At 50.0% G+C, this 18450-nt stretch overlaps 6 protein-coding genes across 6 annotated transcripts; 2 read left to right on the top strand and 4 right to left on the bottom strand.

Annotated features, from left to right (window-relative positions):
- Positions 1-2495: 2495 nt before the first annotated feature.
- Positions 2496-3590, bottom strand: AAFC00_004917 (uncharacterized protein; the record flags this gene model as incomplete). The annotated part of the gene is made up of 3 exons (XM_069344627.1): positions 2496-3004; positions 3054-3475; positions 3532-3590. 3 exons carry the CDS (start codon positions 3588-3590, stop codon positions 2496-2498), a joined length of 990 nt encoding a protein of 329 aa, XP_069197059.1.
- A 2683-nt stretch (positions 3591-6273) lies between these two features.
- On the top strand, positions 6274-7581 carry AAFC00_004916 (uncharacterized protein; the record flags this gene model as incomplete). The annotated part of the gene is made up of 1 exon (XM_069348209.1): positions 6274-7581. One exon carries the CDS (start codon positions 6274-6276, stop codon positions 7579-7581), a length of 1308 nt encoding a protein of 435 aa, XP_069197058.1.
- A 2103-nt stretch (positions 7582-9684) lies between these two features.
- AAFC00_004915 (uncharacterized protein) lies at positions 9685-11049 on the top strand (the record flags this gene model as incomplete). The annotated part of the gene is made up of 3 exons (XM_069344625.1): positions 9685-9772; positions 9847-10422; positions 10487-11049. 3 exons carry the CDS (start codon positions 9685-9687, stop codon positions 11047-11049), a joined length of 1227 nt encoding a protein of 408 aa, XP_069197057.1.
- Positions 11050-11382: 333 nt separating this feature from the next.
- AAFC00_004914 (uncharacterized protein) lies at positions 11383-12267 on the bottom strand (the record flags this gene model as incomplete). The annotated part of the gene is made up of 1 exon (XM_069344624.1): positions 11383-12267. One exon carries the CDS (start codon positions 12265-12267, stop codon positions 11383-11385), a length of 885 nt encoding a protein of 294 aa, XP_069197056.1.
- Positions 12268-13223: 956 nt separating this feature from the next.
- On the bottom strand, positions 13224-14452 carry AAFC00_004913 (uncharacterized protein; the record flags this gene model as incomplete). Its single annotated transcript, XM_069348583.1, has 3 exons — positions 13224-14051; positions 14118-14213; positions 14282-14452. 3 exons carry the CDS (start codon positions 14450-14452, stop codon positions 13224-13226), a joined length of 1095 nt encoding a protein of 364 aa, XP_069197055.1.
- A 1276-nt stretch (positions 14453-15728) lies between these two features.
- On the bottom strand, positions 15729-18241 carry AAFC00_004912 (uncharacterized protein; the record flags this gene model as incomplete). The annotated part of the gene is made up of 3 exons (XM_069344623.1): positions 15729-17069; positions 17132-17400; positions 17461-18241. 3 exons carry the CDS (start codon positions 18239-18241, stop codon positions 15729-15731), a joined length of 2391 nt encoding a protein of 796 aa, XP_069197054.1.
- Positions 18242-18450: the final 209 nt, after the last annotated feature.

Here is an 18450-nt window from a genome sequence, read left to right as displayed (position 1 = left end):
TCTCGTCGAAGATGGATTTGGAAAGCCACTTGTCTACATCCTCCAAGTAGACAAGCATGGTATCGCGCCGACGGATCAATGGCTACCTCAATCCTCGGGATTGATAATGAGGTATTCGCAATATTCAGCGTACGGTGACTGTATCTAAGATGATTCGATCAAGTCAGTATTGCATCATATAGACCTGGTGTAGCTTACCAGATTCCACGCGTACAAAACAGGGGACAGAAGTAGATATTTGAGCATTCCCACCAATTGAAAGTGCCGGGCGCATATCTAGCAAGATACTTGGTTACGGTACAGCCTAGCAGTTCGGGTACGGCAAACCAGGGACCTGCAAGTATCGCATCCCTACCCGGCGGAACCAGTGATTAGGGCGGGTCCACCAGTCCGATCCACTGAGATTATTGATCCACCACAACATGGGGCGTTTGCTGCGAACATGCCACGAATCAGGTGGCTGGTGGGGTGGGCAAAAGGTAGCGACGACACGGGAGAATAGAGAACTAGAACAACCCTAGAACAGTCGTGGATGTCTTGTTGAAGTAGACGATGCACGATGTCTGTTTAATGGGACTTCACATGTCGATATGCTTTTTGGCCCCACCCCCCACTAAGCAAGTGTCAGTATTGTCTTAACCGTATCGTGGACCACTTTCGCACATGTCTAGTAGTAGTAGTAGTAGTAGTCCGAGTGGATCCTGGTGCACTCATGGCCCGAACATGGAGGCCACCTACACTTCATATACCGCCGGCATATGTCGCTAGCAAATATGTCTGTGTGCTGTGGAGAACAGAGCAGGTTGTCGAGTGACCGATTGTGAGTGTCCATGCAAGATAAACTTCAGGCAGATCAAGATGTCGGTGGTTTAGGTTTGGACAAAGTCCATATTTTGATTTATTCGCAGCTGCGGATTGGTGCGTTACGAATGGTCAGTGCATGATGGGGCTCTCGAAGAAAAAGAACACTCTTGTATAGAGTACGTGGTCCTCGGTATGCGGTTGCAAGCAGGATTGTGGAGCGGATGCAGGATTCACATCCCCGGCGATGATCCACAGCTGACCAGTACAGAACATGTCATTGCCGAGGCTACAAGCGTGACCTGTAGTGCACAGTAGTAACAATGTTCGGACCCCTTGAGACATCGAGCACAGGTGTGTTATCTCAGCCTAATAAAGTATCGTACTGTATGTACTTCTACGTGCGACGCTGCCTTGCTTGTGGATGCCGAACATGGAGTAGCAATGCTCAAGGCATTAAGGACACAGGAACTATAATTCTGAAGGAGGACTCTCACCCCCAACGTTTCTCGGTTGGAACCTAGTCGCGGAAAGAAGGCATCTACTTGCCGTAAATGCAGAACCAAGGAAGTGACGCAATATGGTTAGTCGATCACGATCATGATATGCAGGAGATGCAGGAGATGCAGAAGAAATATATCATATCACAGACCCTTCGTATGGCTGGCTTGTCTACGTACAGTAGGTCTCTAGCGTCCAGTTCAGAGTACAGCTGTATACCCAGTGATCTATCTCAGCTTGACCAGTACGTTAGCCAAGGCTGTTATGGTAAGGTGGATAAGTCGTTGCGAGGCACGAATGTAAGTTCATGCTCCTCGGAGTGTGCAGGTCACCTTGACTGCTTTAAGACACGCTACAGCTATAACCTTGAGGTACTTGTAAGCCCAAGTTTCAGGACTAGGGCTATACGTGGAACGATAGATTTTGAGCTTGGAAAAGGTCATGATCTTGGTCATGACCTTGGTCATCTGATATGGCTTCAGATGCTCCAAAAGTTGCTCTGGAAGTTCTGGTGGCTCATCTATATTGCGCTCAAGATAGGATAATCAAGTGATGTTTCTAAGGCATCTAGAGGAACCACTCGGAAACACCACCATGTTTTGCATGGGACCTTCGGAGTTGATACCGTGTAATTCCCGATCGAGGTACGACGACTAGGGAACGTGCCCGAAGCCTATCCTTCCTGCTCCTGCAGGGCGGCCTCGTCGACGAGATAGAGTTGACTTCGATGTCACCGACATACAAATGTACAGTACACCAGAGCTTCTGACGAGCTGACTCCTTTTGAACCATGCCTTCACTCGATATGTGAAGCAAATCCTTCATCAGGCGCCTTAACCGAAATCCTGCGGAAGTCGCAGCTCAGGAAACACTAGACCATTACAGCACAACCTGTGGACCGCACTATGGCACATCATAGCTTCCTCGGTCTCATCACTGCGGAATGTATTGATCTTTATGGCGCTAAAAGGCATTGCACACACGGGCGTACAGAAGCGATTACCAAAGCGAATGTAAGCATGAATGGGAAACGATGAGGATGGTCCCAATTTCTGATTTTTACTTTGGTAGAGGGTATCTGTCGTTTGCTTTATGGCCTCGCCAATTTTCAAATGCCATAGGTTCCACTCTGCTCACAATAGCTCGTGATACGTAGGGCTCCACGATAATGCTGCATCCTGGTCTTCATCATTTTAGAAAGTGCTAGGCTTATGGTGTGTAGGTGAACTTTCGCGCGCAAAGAAAGGTTCGCTGCCGTTCTTCCGAGCAGCATGGTAATCGACGGATAGAATTATACGCGTGAGGAGGCCGTCCAGGCCCAGCTGCGCCAGACCACCTCTAATGCGCACCAGGTGGACAAGACCCAGCATATGAAATTTGTAGGCTTCGGCCTGATCTTCACCCCAGAACGCTTCGAAATGTACCATAGCTAGGATGGCCGCGATAAGCTGATCACTTCCAGACTTAATGGGATCCTCGAGCGAATCGTTGATGGCGCGGATAGTCATGCCTTTGAGTTGAAGTAGGTCGATGGTGTGCGTTCGATGATTGGGGCGGGATTCGTACAATGATGCTGCAACAAGCAGAGTTGCATGTAGTAGCGCTGCATCAGTCATTATGAAGGGCATCCAACGAGTGCGGAGTAAGTCCAAGGTAGCGGCATCTTGGGTGTTAAGTATGTCACTTGTGATGCTGTACAGATCTGACACCCTGTCAGTCAGGTAACAATCTTCAAGGCACGCTTCACTCACATGTATCGAGTGCTATCGTTATGTGAGGCTGCCATGATGCAGGGTATAATTGTCTTGGATCTAGCTTGCCGACTAATGGAGAGGGCGAGCGAGTGACGAATGAAGAGGTGGGCGAGACAGGTGAAGCTGGCTTGGTATATGACGATGACATATCCTCGGATTGAGCAGAGATAGGTAATACCCCTCCCTTGGTCGTGACCATGGGCTTCGGCATGTTGTAGGGCGAGCTTGCTGTTCTCTCCATATATGGAAGCCAGGGATTTTGAACAGCATGCAATTGCGGCATACTGTGAGTTCGTCGAGCCAACGCCGTTGCTGTAATCGCCGTGCCATGGTCATGTCTTTCCTTGTGATGTTGCTTTCGAGTGACATGGCTCCGGACAGCTTTCCTTGTTCGTTGGTCTTTTGCTTCTTCGGGATGACTATCCAAGCGCAATGGTTACTCGAAGCCGACCTATCTGGTCGTAACCAAGCATACCTGAAATTGAGGAACTGGAAACCAGTCCAAGGCTCCGCAGAGGCAGACTTTCTTCTCATGATATAAGGCTAGTCTCATAGATAATCAATTGGTCGAGAAGGGTAGAGTAGTGACCCTGTGGGACATCCAGACACAAGAAAACGATGGGCGAAGAACATAAATAATGTCCGAGCCGAGTCAGCATCCATCTCGGCGAATGCAGAGGGTTCACTATTTGCAGTTACGTTTTACTTGCTGCAGATCTGGCTAGTCGGATTGGGGGCGCTGCGATGGCAATCAAGACACTGGGGACAGGTCGACGTAAGAGGCTAACCGGACGAAGCAAACCGTGAGCCATAGCAGAGTGAGGCCCTGTGCCACAAGAGATTGACTGCCGCAACACATCAGAACATCCCGAGAGGTACAGTAAATCACTACGTTAGAGGGGAGGTCAGATCCACAGACCCTGCAGGCTCTGGTAGAAAATATGATCCAGGAGATCGACCATGAAGACGACTGTTCGATGCACTGCCGTCAAGTAGCGGCATGTCAATCTCGCTATAGTCACTTCCGAGGTGTGGATCATCCTAAGACTATTCGAGGTGACGAACCCACATCTAGCTCTCGTCTCAGTCCTAATTGGCACGGAACGGAGTGTTCATGCGGGGCTTCTGCATGAGGGTGCATACCGTCAAATCCGAGTGGGTGGAGATCTCACACCCTTTGAGTTGTGGCACTTGAATTTGGCTTTTCGTCTCAACGTAAGCTGATTTGACCAATGCTGTAGACTAAACGTTCCACGCACCTTTCACTGAAGACCTGCTATGGTATTGTATCTTGAAGACGGTAAATGGTCTACAAAGTCAAAAATGCCCCACACCCCATCTCACCGATGTCAAATCGAGTCATGGTTTGACTCTTCCGAGCATAGCATTGAAGTGCACCGTGTCATGAGTGTCCTAGACTTTTCATAAACCCGTATGGTCGGCTGGAAGAGTTAAGGTAATTACTGTACAAAGTGAGGAGCGTCCGGTCTTATCTCTCGCTTCGTGCAAGCCTTATAACGGACCTCGCCGATACATTGCAATATAATGATGCGGCGACGCGCACCTGTACCGAGATCTGAGATCACGCAAGCTGGGACGATTTAGTACATACGGGTAGATACCTTACAAGCAGGCAAACTAAGCGATACCGAAGAACTGGTTCCTACATGTGCTGATACGTAATTCTATCTATCACCCATCATACGGAGAGAAGGCCATCAGATGCACCTCGGTTGCTCGTTGTCCCTGGAACTTCTCGATTGCTTATCCTATGTCATCACTATCGCCTTCATCTTTGCTTGGAAAGGACGTTCTGCTAAGGAAACAATCCTCAAAAGCCGACCGCACTTGTCCTCATTGACGAGCATGGTGCTTGGTACCGTTGTTCTCTCAAGCCATGCTTACTTCTCTAGATTTCGTCCGACGTCGTCACAACGAACTCCATCTAAGGTCTCCGTGTTCTCCAGACCTTGCCTTGCAGCTTCCTTCGCAACATGCCTGGAGATGAAACCCCCAGCGATTATGAAGATGGCAGTCAGAAGCAGCATCAAGAAGACAAGTGCTACTCGAATGCCGAGAGTCCCAGTAATGGGATTGATGGCAACGTCGTGGTCAAAGGCAGCTACCACTCCATATATGGCACGAACCATCAAGGGGACAAGTGCAGCGCACAAGGCCAGATACTGTTGAAAGATGTTGGGGTAGATCACCGAACGGATGGACGATATCAACCACGCCGTGACCAAGACTAAGACAATGCATGCAACAAGCAGCAGTACTGCCCCTGTCTCTTGATACGTCTGGTAATGAGACACATCTTCTGCCGTGATTCCCGACCCTGCCAGGTTTGATGCTCCCGTAGCAGCAAGAGCTATGCCGGTGATAGCCATTGTATGTACTGAGACATATAATGCTATTGAAAGAGCCCGAGCCTTCATACCGAGACAGTGAAGATGATGCTGGATCTCATGGAGCACACCACCAACACACAGTACCAATGGGCTCAAGCCAACTGAGTCGATCACGGCGCCGGCAGTGGACCGTGGCTTTCCTTCGTTATATGCGGCGACCTGGATTGCTGCGGCGATGATACGAAGGGTGACGAAGATGGTCAGGTATAGGTACGCAACAATGCCGTACTTTCCGTGTTGCACCAAAACGTATATTACGAGAGGAAGCATGAGAAAGTATATGATGAGCTCTGCTACCGCGAGGCTTGTTGTATCGTCGAGAGCCATGACTACGGCTGATGCCTGATCGAATTGTGGTTTCGTTACGCTATAATTCGAACGATGGAATTTTGCAAATATGTGACCGAAGATGTGGTGGTAGTGATGAATTCTATCGACCCACGCTGATACTTATACTCCTTAACCTGCACCTACCTTGCATCGAGACCGCTTCCCTACTTGACATGGTGAAGTGCAATTTCATGTTGATGGATCAGATAGGTTGCTACGTACAAGTCCAGCCTCAATTTTTACTTGGTCTCGTAGATGAAAGGACGAAACCGAAACCGAGACCGAGTGCCAAGGGACCAATCAAGGTGATAGCCCCACTATTTCCGAGAAGAAGGATGCGCTCCTGTCACTTACAGCTACAGTAGTATCAGGCAAGGCTGCCTACGAATTTCTGACTTACCTTAGCTTAACGATATTCATGGAGTGCGATCTTTCATGGAGGGACTTGAACGACTAGCCAAACTCATGTCATTCCTATGCCACCGAGATTGAATCATCGAAAGTCCCGGACAGGGTGTACCACATGTAAACAGCGCAAGATCAAATGCGATGAGCGGAAGCCTGATTGCACTGCATGTCTGCGCCACAGGGTGAAGTGCACATACGACATCTCGTTACCGCCGCGTAGAGACAAGATCGCTGCGAACAGCTCAAGCAGAGGGAGCACCGACGCCTCACCAAACTTAGTTGACAGCGTCACGGCTGACCCTAATGGAAGTCATGAAGCCAATCTTTTGGACATTAGCGGGTTGCAACGCAAGCAATTAGAGCTGTTCTTGTTACATCGCTTTATCTCTGCGGTCTCATTGACGTTTCCAGCAGCAGAGGATCCGGAATTGCGGTATCTGTATCCAAGAGATGCAGTTGAGCTTTCCTTTTCATTTCCGTTCCTCCAGAATACCATTCTTGCCATCACTGCGCTTCACACGGCTGTACTTAGACTGAGTCCTCAATTAAATCAGGATGAGGATGAGGCCCCCTCTACCAAACTGCCTGCAGCCTTTCAAGGCATGGATTTTGCACAGATACACCGCTTTTATTTGAATCTTGCTTTGCACCAACAAAGGACAGAATTGGCATCTATCAGTAACGATAACGGAGAAGCTTTGACTTTGGCTTCAGTCATGCTCGCCATGATTGCGAACAGGCTGTTGTCCCCCATTGACTCTGAGCACTCGAGGGAGAATTCCTACTCTCCTCCGATCCAAGCTCTCTATATTTCTCAAGCGACTGGTCCCATCATTCAGGCTGCCATGCCATACATCTCAGATCAGACTCATCTCAGCAGAATGATTCGGTGGGGACGAGACAAGTTTTCGGTGGTTTTCTCGGACACAAGGCCGGACGGAACTTCGACAGCCTTGGGCTTGAGCGTGAAGCCCCCGTTTTCGCAGTTGCTTGAATTTGAGGATGCTGCCGAAGCCGAAGATTCAGATAGCGATACTGTCGCAGCTTATGCGAAGACCGTGACATATGTCAACGAGCTACACTCCGGTGTCCTACGCGGTGACAGTTCCCGCGAGCTCTGTCGGAGTGCCATGGCGTTTGCACCGGTGGTTCCGAGGAGATTCATTGGCTTACTGGCAGAGGAGCGACCTCGAGCGCTGGCTATATATGCCCATTACATGGCTCTTGTCAAGCGAGTAGAGCAATATTGGTGGTTTGCGGGTGCGGCCGAGCGCGAAGTTTTTGGGGTCAATTCCATCATGCCAGACTCCTGGAGATGGGCCATGGCATGGCCTTTGGAAATGATTTCACGTTTCGATACAGCGAACGCGGCTTGACGTTGTCGAGGCTGAGTGATGGAACCTCACGCGGGTTCTGATTCTAATCTAGAGACAACGCAAGGCTTCGCAGCGACTTGATGCCAATCATATACAACACTACCTTTGCGATTCTATCGAATCGACAGTAGATCCTTCCTCCGCATACTTTCATAAAACAGAAAAGCATATAGATCAGTGACATTAGTTGCAGCGCAAACGAAACCGAATGCGGATGCGGGTACGAAACCGAATCCGAATCCGAAAGCGAGCGCGAATGCAATAAGCAGTAGGCTGTGTGTCTACCTAGGTGGTACAACGTTAATTATAGGCACTGTTTGTGTTGGGCTTAGGTTACAAAGGATGACATCTGCATAGAACTATGTAGACTCGATTGACATAAGTATGGTGCGATTCCCCACCTCATGAGCACTGATTTTTCTTCCCATATCAACCCATCAATCTGTCAATTCATATATCTTTCTACCTATCCATATCCACAGCGTAACCTCATCAGCATATTTGCAACCATATTTCACCTGCAACCATACAATCTTACATAACCACGTCTCAACCCAACTACACTTATCCAACACAATGGCACGAATAATCTGCAGAGGTCTAGATCGAAGCGACAGAGCCTACTCGACCGTGTACTACGGCCCCGCATATCCTACGTACGCAGCACAGCCCGTCATGATCAACAAAGTACGCGGTCGACGAGACCGTCCACAAGGTCTGATAGGCCTCGCCGTGACCGCTGGCGTCGATCTCTACAAGCATCGTCGAGACAGAAAGGCACATGACGCTTCTTTAGTGCAGCAGCAACGCCAGGCATATGAGCACGCCTCGATTGCTAGGAATGGCAGTGACTCGTATGAGGCGTATCTGAGAGATATGGATGCTGCTCATCAGCGTGCTGCAGCGTCGTCGTCGTCGTCGTCTGCAGGGGCTCGTGAAAATAATGATACGGCAGAGCTGAGATCCTCAGATCCGTCGTGTTCCAAGACTAGGAGCAACGAAGTTCGCGTGCATGAGTCGCAGCCTCCTGCTTATGATCAAGCAGTGAGAGGTGGACCATCGAGGCAACAGTAGAAATTCAAGAAAGTTAACATGGAGGGGAACGGCATCAGTGAAGGAGATGGTAGTAGAAGAAACAGGATGAAGGGGGGAGATGTCGCACTGCTCAGCACGAACTTGGAAAGAGTCAATGTAGGGATGGGTATTAGGAACAGCGTATGAATTTCACTTTTGAAATAAATTTGATTTTGCTAATAGAACTGAAGTGTCTCGCGTGCCCACAGTGACTGTCTGGTTGTATCTTGTGTACAAATTGCCTACTAATATGCGATAAACACCTACCAGGGACAACCTCTGCAAGTCTATACGACCAGTATAAGTCGATGACATTCAGATCGCATGATCACCTAGACTTTATCATTGTCAGCGATAAGCTTGCAAGTGTTGCTGAGATATAGACATGAAGTAAAAGTGTAAAAGTCAGAAGTAGATTCGCGTTCTTCTCAATCGCAATTTTGCGTCGAAGTGAGCTGGGTGTAACGAAATGGTTGGTTCATCCTGTTGAGGAAAGGCCAATGGAGATGAGAGAATAGTGTTACATACCAGGTGAGAGCTACAACAAGGTTGGCGACATTGGAAGGCGTCTTGTGTCTCTAATGTCTGTGAGAAAGATAGCTGAGGTCTTCCGAGGATAGGGTGCAGGGATTTTTATAGCAGGTGCCGGGGCACGGTCAAGTCGTCGGAAGAATGAACCTCCGTGTCCGACGCCTGCCCTTGAAATAGTAGCAGCGCAGAGCTTAGCGAATTGAGCAGATAGACACCACAGGCAGATGTCTTCTTCTCTCGCCAGACTAACACTCGATCAATCGAGAAGTAACGAAATCTTTGACCTTAATAGCTCAGAGCAATAACACTAGACAAACTACACAGTATGTTCAGTATCAAGATTATATAAGAAACAGGACTCGACACAGCTAAATTGCGGAGCTGGCTGCGGAGGTGAGCTCGGGCCAACTGTTTCAGGTGCCTGGCGGGCGTCCCTCGTCCAGCTGGCCTCATACTTGAACATGTTCATGATAGATCTTGTAGACCCCGTTGCCAGCGATGAATGGGTTCACCGACTCAGGCCTCGACGAGAGTGCCTTTGGTGAGAACAAGGCCTCGAGCATTGTACAGGCTTTCGACGCTTTTCGTAGGTTTCACCCCTTACAGCGGCCATATATAGACACATATACCCTTGATACTTCCACTAATCATAAAATCCAGCCAAGACGAAACCTTCTTATCAGACCAAGACGACCTCCGGTGGAGTGTGGACAGCATGGGTTGTTGTGATTTCTCTCTTTCTTGCAACTACAGAACTGCAGCGATGGTGGGTGGGAGACACAACGCACTCGTTCAGTGTAGAGAAGGGGATCAGTCATGACCTGCAGATAAACATAGACATGGTTGTGGCGATGAGATGTGAAGACATCCACATAAATGTGCAAGACGCGTCTGGGGATCTCATCCTTGCCGCACAAGCGCTGACGAAGCACCCTACGCGCTGGTCGCAGTGGCAGGACAACAAGGGCGTGCATGCGCTGGGCATGAGTGAGGCCGAGAGGAAGGAAGCCGAAGGACGAAAGGCCAGCACTTATGCCGAAGAAGACGTGCATGACTATCTGGGTGCTGCAAAGAGGCGAAAGAAGTTCGCAAAGACGCCGAAGCTGCCACGCAAACTCCTGCCGGACAGTTGTAGAGTGTTTGGCATTCTTGACGGCAACAAAGTGCAGGGTGACTTTCACATCACGGCAAGAGGACACGGGTACAGAGAGTTTGGCCAACATTTGGACCACAAGAGTGAGTATCTCTGTTATGGAAGGATTAGTCCGGAAACGTGATATCTAATAAGGACCCCCTACAGCCTTCAACTTCTCCCACATCATCACGGAGCTCTCCTTCGGCCCATTCTATCCCGGCCTTTCCAACCCCCTCGACAATACGCGCACAACCACCGATGCCCACTTTGAGAAATACCAGTACTTCCTGTCCGTCGTGCCGACAATCTACACGACAGACGCTAAAGCCCTGGCGCGCATAAACCCGACCATATCGCCCAGTTCATCCGACGAAGCAAGCGAGAAGAACTCTCTAGTCAGGTGGGGCCACAACACCGTGTTCACGAATCAGTACGCCGTGACCGAGCAGAGCCGTCCGGTGCCTGAGAACCAGGTGCCTGGCGTCTTCGTCAAGTACGACATTGAGCCTATTCTGTTGACTATTGCTGAGGAATGGGATGGGTTCTTGGGGCTGATCGTGCGCCTTGTCAATGTTGTCAGTGGTGTCCTAGTCGCGGGCGGCTGGTGCTTCCAGCTGTCTGAGCGCGCAAAGGAGATCATGGGACGCAGGAGAAAGAGAGCCATGTCTGAGGGTGTGCTGCATGGCAGGTCCAACTTCGAGGACGAGAAGAAGGCTTCTTTCGCTTGAGTGGGCTAGCTTTGCGGTTTTTTCTTTTCCTCTTTCAAAAACATATAAAATTGTTTTTTCCTTCTTTCTTCCATTACCACCTTTTGTATAGGTCTCGTCCTTACATAGAGCGATTTCATATCATTATCAAAAGAATAGTGGTATCTTTTTTGATATAACGTGAGCTTGGTCATAATCTCCCACATTCAGGAGCTTCTATACGCTCCCACTAGTCCTCTCATCTACAGCGAATCTATCTATATACACTCTAAAAGTCTTCCGTCTCCCTTAACATCATACCATTACACATGACATCTAAAAAGTTCTCCTCGTAACAGCAGTCTTCACTCCACACTAATACTCGTCATCCTCCAACCTCAATGACCCATCTCCCTGCCCGCCCATGCGTTCAACAGCCTCGGTAACCACACTTCCCTCTCCCTCAAAGAGAAACGCATCATACGTGACAGCACCGACCAGACATCCCACAACGGGCACAAAAAGCGGCACCAAAAAGTAATAACCAGCAGCAGTGAAAACCTCTTTACCATAAACAATAGCGGAGAACAATCTCGGACCAAAATCACGTGCCGGATTGACCGCATAGCCCGTCTGCCAGCCGAGCGCAGCACCGATAGCAACAAGCAACAAGAACATACTCAGCTGGGGCGCAGCGAAGCGTCTGGGGCCGTTGGCGCCCGCGTCGCCGATACTCAGACATCCAAACATGAGCACGGCGGATCCCAGACCTTCTTGCAGCGCGGCTTCCCAGTTCGAGGAGTACGCTGCAGACGGGTATGTCGCGAAAATGCCGGCCGAGTGATGTCCGCGCGGAGACAGGATGCTGCCGCCTGGGATGGTGTATTCGGGGTCCCAGGCGCGGATGGCCGAGTAGTACTCGAGGTAGACGAGGGCGGCGCCGATGAAGGCGCCGAGGAACTGCGCGAGGAGTTTACCGGGTAGCTGACGCCATTGGGCGGGACTCGGGCGCAGGAAGGCGTTGGTTATGCTCACTGCTGGGTTGATGGTCGGGGATGGGTCGGATAGGAAGGAGCTTAGCGAGACCGCGGCTGCCCAGGCGATGTTGATGCTTAGCCATGTTCCGTACGTGTAGTCTGAAAGCAGACATTGCGCGACTACGCCGTCGCCTATCACGATCAGAAGCGCCGTGCCGAGGAACTCTGCTATGTAGGGTTTCATGGCCCGTCGGGACGGGAGACGGGGCACACGGATTGCCATTGTGAGGGTGATTCGGGGGATGAATCGTGAGCAAGTATGTGTTTTGCGTAACGGTGACTCGAAAGGAAATGACAAAAGAGAGTTGAATCGAAGACGAAGAAGCAACAAGAGAACTCGGTTGCGGTGTGAATAGATAACAGAAACGTCAGATCTAGTCTTTGATTGCGTAGATGATGTACTAAAGAAATTGTGCACGTATCTACACACAAAACACATGTACCGTATAATCTCCTGCGAAAGCACGAGCTGCAAATCTACCAAAATCCACGGAAAACATCTCCACAATTTGCACAACCCTTCCCGATGATTTACAATGATCGACCACGACGACGATGGCACGATGACAACGGACGCATCACATCACATCATACGGAATGTCGACAATGGCGTGGGGAGAAGCTCTCAGCCAAGTTTTCTTGTTTCTTCGCCATGCTGTGCTGTCCTGCGCTACACTGCTTTGTATCCACTGATGATCATTCACATAAAAGAAGAGATAACTAGTCGGTCTGTTTGAGCGTGTATTTGTGTACAGGGTAAACATATCTTGACCCGCATTTTTCGGGCCGAATAATCGAGTCCTTGTCGTCATTTCTTAATTCTGCCCTTATCTTTGGACGTTCAAGCCCCGGTTTGGTGGGATACGGTATTAGGTCGGCGCTGAGAAGTCCGAATTGTGACATGAGGGTAACCCTGTTCTGTAAGTATATACTCGAGTATCTTTAAACAAAGGTCAATGGATGGGGTATGCACGTTTCCGTTGTAGAGCGGTGATAATCTGATGCCACAGTCGTCAAGAAATAGTATATTTGTAAGACCGTGACCTGTCTGATTTGGGCGTGGTAAGATGAAATGTAGAAATATGCGCTGATAAATCGCTACAGAACAATCAAAGTGTATAGCAGTCCGCTCTACTTTTGAACTATGAGGCCGGCTCCAAGAAAGAAGTGTAAAGCGCTTTAGATGTGTTGTTGATGCACAGGAATACTGGATTGGAAGGTAGTGCCCTTCTCTGCGTCGACCGGATCATGCGAGTCCGCTGTCGTGACCTGAGTAACTGTCTGGCAAGTGGATGGGTCAGGCAATAGTCCAAGTCTCCCCATCCATTTCTTTTCGGAAGTCGTCTTCTCTTTTGGTAGTGACGTTCCACCACTACTTTCAGTCGACGAAGCGAGCAATGTGCGCGAGCTTCTCGCTCTGTTAAACACTTGCCTCACCCTCTTTAGCATGATCCCTCCGAGCGGCCTCAGCGCCATCATGCTCAAACACATCAGTCCAATGCCGACCTCTGTAATGCTCGTCACAGCGATGGCTGTTTCCGATCCAAATGCTCCCGGCAGAGCCTTCAAGGGGTGCAGTACTAGTGGTATGCGCACAACTGAAATGACACTGCCGAATGTCGCGAGCACAGTGATCCCGCACACTGCTGCTTTAGTCTTCGCAGGCATCAAGGGCTGGCGCAGAAAAAGAAAGATGAGCATGGTAGCAAATATCCAGTCCACGACAGCGTTCAGGACGGTATGTGTCAGGCTGAGGGCTAGCTCTGCACGCTCGAATGCAGGGCAGCTTCTGGTGTAGAAGGCTGTGGTTGTTGCGTTGTCTCTAAATCCACAGCGAAAGAAAAAGGCGCCTGAGACCGAGATGCTGAACAGGGCATAGAGCACGCATGTGGCAACGAGAAGGGCTCTCTCCAGAGTATTTGGCGTGATGCGATAGAACGAAGTCGCAAGTGCTGCTTTGAGCGCTGCCTGGGATAAGAAATAGATGCTGAAGAAGTAAACTTCGAGCTGAAGGAAGCAGGACCAGAAGTTAGTGTCTTGTGTTGTCCCTTTGACCAGCAAGTGTTCACATACTTTACAGAGGAGAAGGATATTTGCAGGTGTGCCCTCTTGCGTTGCTGCCACCCAATTCTGGTATATGTAGACGCTACAGTCTAGGGCAAAGAATGACTACGTGTTGTACATGTCAGCGCCTGGCTCAGTCTCACGCTGCGGTCAAACCGCATCTCAAGACTCACGAATGCAACGAGTAGAAGCCAGTCGTCAAGCCCAAATCCATTCGTCAGATGTACGCGACTATAAATCCGTAGGATCACAGTGATGAATGCCAGGACGCATAACACACAGGCGACTGCGATTAGCTTGTGTGGGTCATTGATGAATTCCTTCGTAGTATTAATTGGGATCATACTAGCAACAATCAAGAGTGGTGGTAAGGGACAATCGAGAGTGGTAGTAAGAGTAAGCGGCAATGCCGCTCATATTCCTGGTAGATATGGGCAGCAGGCTCTTATTGAATGTCTTTCCAAGGCCGGGATATGAGAAAGACATCGATCAATGCCATCAGCTGGCAAAGCATCACCCAGCATGGTTCATCGAAGACTATCCAACTGCATGACGGTTACTCAGGCCAGGCTCACTTTGTACTGATCTGTCGAATCACTGTCAGCAATAGCGACCGTTGAAAGCAGTCGACAACGTGTTTACGCCTCATGAACTCGTACGGGAAGCCGAACGACTGACATCGGCCATGAAGCTCAGCGGTGATTTCCAGGACGGGTCAACGTTGCTATGCCATGCAGGCTCATGTAGAACATATGAGAGACAACCCCTCGTGGCATGATCAGCAGAGTGAAGCAGCCGTTGTGCGACTGAACATGTTGGTCCGCACACTACTGCATGAGCAGTGTGCATATCGGGAAGTGGGCCACAAATGAGAGACATCAAACCTTGAAAGGCCTAAAAGCATTCACACGCGTATCATTCAGCATTGTAATGAACCAGATCAGAACGTTGAACATGACGATAGCGTCTAGATCCACGTTGGTCAAGGTCCACGACGGTTTTAGGGCAGGATCGCATGGTCCAAAAGAGGGCGAAAGGGCAGCAACTGGAATGTGTCTCAGGAACATGCCCTAAATATTGGAGAAGGTCCAAGAGGCAACCTTATATGCTTCGGACAGTACCTTAGCTTATTATCCCATTATATCTGTACTTTCACAGCGCAGCTGTGCAGGTAGAAAACGACGAGCTGCTAAAGAGCGTGCTTTCCTTTTCAGCCGACAACGGTCGTGATTGAGACACGGCATGTGGACCCAGCCTGTTCGAAAGTACCTGTAGCCTTGACAGTGCGATACATGACGCTGCTTCTGAGTCATGCATGGGCTCAAGAGGTAAAATATATAGATGCAAGATAACGTGGCTTGTGTCGACGTGGATCCGGTGAGAGTACGCAAGGTTGAATATAGTAGACGGTTGCTGTCAGAGGATCGCTACATGACATGGTACACACTCTGGTCATATATATGCTTCGGTCATTTGAAAGATCTATAGGAATTATGGGTACGAAATATGCACATGCTGGATGGTATCAATGCCTACTACTGAATTCTTCATACCCAATTGTGGACAGATGACTGGCGCCGTCGCTCGTTCTACATCTCTCTTGCCGTTGTCTTCTTGCTTCTACACATCCTTTCTCCGTTCTTCGATTACTTCCTCATCTTCATCGTCGACCTCTCCGTCCACATCTGCATCAGCTAGCTCCCATCCACCCTCGCCTTCGACCATGTCTTCGCTCCTGCGCCGTCGGCCACGTTCTCTCATGGCCCCTCTGATCTTCTTGCTGACCTCATCCATCGAGTCTTTCGAGTTTATCGTAGTCATACCTAGATCACCTCCACCCACTCCGAGACCACTGCTTCTTCTGCGAAGGGGCGCGCCATTCGCATCCTTGCTGCTTCCACTGTCACTCCGCGCTCTACTGCGCGAGCGATTGGGCGTGCCTGGTCTGGTAGCGAATATACCAATTCCACCGAGGTTTCCGAAACTTTCGTTGCGTGGTAGGTGACTACTGCCAATGCCGCTGCCACCGCCAATGCCTGCGCCGGGTGTCTGACTCGGCTTCGAATTGGTAGGACTAGATGCAGACAAACCTAGAGGATTGAATCCGTAGCTCTCGCTGCGTCTACCACCAGTTCCCGGTCTCGGAGTCTGAGGACGAGACACGGACGGCGACAGAGGATGGTAAGGATCGTTCACGATCCGCTGGTGATCAAAATCGGGGTATAGTTCTGGGCCGAGTTCGTTGATGACTTCAGTAACCTCCTCAACCAGACGCTGACGCTTCTGACGGAGGCGGAACATGGTGTTGTGACTAGTAGGTCCTAGAGAAAGAACCAAAGGTCGGAGCGATTTGGCAATGTCCATTCCCACCTCGCCGAAACGCAGCGCCATGTAAGTGATCATTGGGAAGAAGATGTAGCCAAACACCACAATGCTCCAAAGCGGAACGCGTTCGGACATATATCCCTGAATCCGGTTCCGGTGGGCCCAGTACGTTAGGATAGCGGTATACCAAGTATACAAGACCGGAGCCAAGGCCATTGAGACCAGGAGTTTCCATGTTGCCATGACATCCTTACCCTGAATCTTGACAGTACTGGCGGCTAGGGCTTCGCGTGACTTTTTGATACTAATGGTCTTGCCGGCGATGAAGACAGGGGCGAAGAGAACCAATCCGGGAAGCACGGCAGTAGTTAGGACCGCTAGCTTGGCAAGACGGTAAAGAAGGGTAAAGACGACCTTGGGAATACTGAAACGGGCATAGCTGATTTGATGATCACGAATGTTGAGCATCATCAGCTCCTTGTTATAGCTAAGGACGGACTTCTTCAGGCTGATGATTCGCGGATCGTCCTTATAAGTCGTGTAGCCCTTGACAAGCCGTCTATTCAGCTCAACGATCATTGGCAGAGGAAGCTTCTTGCCCTTGGGGTTGTACAAGCGGCGAACAGCTTGAATGAGCTGTTTCAAGGTTAGCATCAAAGGGCTGTAAGGATGAATTTCAGAGCTGGGTCTTAGTTTACCATGAGGGTGTCGTAATCCGGACTGGTGACAGTGACAGTGATCAGACCTTGATAGACGGTGTCCAGAACCTGGGCTACAGCTTCGCGACGTCCACCGTTCTTGTACATTTGCACGGTCTCGGGAGGAATCTCAATGGGTGTTCCGAACTCTACAACAGCTCTCGAGCGGAACTTGTGAGCGTGGAAGTAGTTCATGCCACAGGGCACGATCTTGACACCGCAGTCAGGATTCTCGGCCAGAGCCCCCAGAGCCATAATAGCCACACCGGCTGTCAAGACGTCAGTGAAATTCCAAGGTGCACACTACCAACATACATTGAATCACGTACCTTTCAGAGGAAGAAGTTCGGTGCGATCGTGACTTCCGCCTTCGGGGAAAATGCCAATACAACCACCATCGTGCAGCTTTTTGAACACAGCTTCGTAGACTTTGGACTGGTCGACATGCGGGGCGACACTGAATTTGGAGCCTTGGTAGCCCTCGACATACTTGTTGTCCGGTTTCTCGGCGATGCCCTCCTTGGTTCCCTGGACATAGACCTCTTGTCCGGTAAGTTGTCTCAGTGCAGCGTTTCCCTTGAAAGGCTTCTTCAGTCTGATTTCGTTCTCGCTGATGATCTCTTTGATTTCGGCGTTGGCGGCTTCGTTGCTCACGGTGGGCAAAACCAGAAGGCCTCCGATCTGGTAGGTCTTGGAATCGGTAAAGTCCACACCGGTGCCTCTGATGATGTCCGGCGCGCCTTCTGGATCAGGAAGGTAAATCGCGCCTTCCACAGCTTTCTTCTTGTCCAGAGCTCTGCCAACTGGCACAGCGCCAACCATTCTCGATCCCCATCCGACGAAAGGCCTTTTCGTACTCTTTTCCGCAATCAGGAAACACACACGACGCTTGCAATCGTGTCGCAAGACGCGCATAAGAATCAGAGGGTCAACAAACTGATTGGCGTGGGGCGCGGCGACGATGAGAACGGGGCCTTGACGGGGAACCTTCCATGATGAACGAGGATGGACCTCGCGGAAGAACAGGTCGATGAGAACACTGAATGTCCAGAGCCAGGCGTCGTAGATGAAGTCGCTCCAGAACCTGGATTTATTTGGGTTGGTCGCCATATTGGCGGTGTGCGGAATGCGTGCCTGCCAACACAGGCGTGGTCAACTTATTATCTCTGCCTATGCTTTGTCGTATCAAGTTGCGTGACTCATACTATGGCAGTATGTATCACTCGGGCGTCTATAACTCTGATGTGGAGGGGAAGATGATAATACTCTTTGAGAGGTCGAATGCGAGTCGGTTGAGAGTAAAGTGGGACAAGGCTGTA

The sequence above is a fragment of the Neodothiora populina genome (genome assembly GCF_041146345.1).
Source record: "Neodothiora populina strain CPC 39397 chromosome Unknown canker_contig_3, whole genome shotgun sequence".
Taxonomy (NCBI): Eukaryota; Fungi; Ascomycota; class Dothideomycetes; order Dothideales; family Dothioraceae; genus Neodothiora; species Neodothiora populina.
This window is presented reverse-complemented; position numbering and strand designations above follow the sequence as displayed.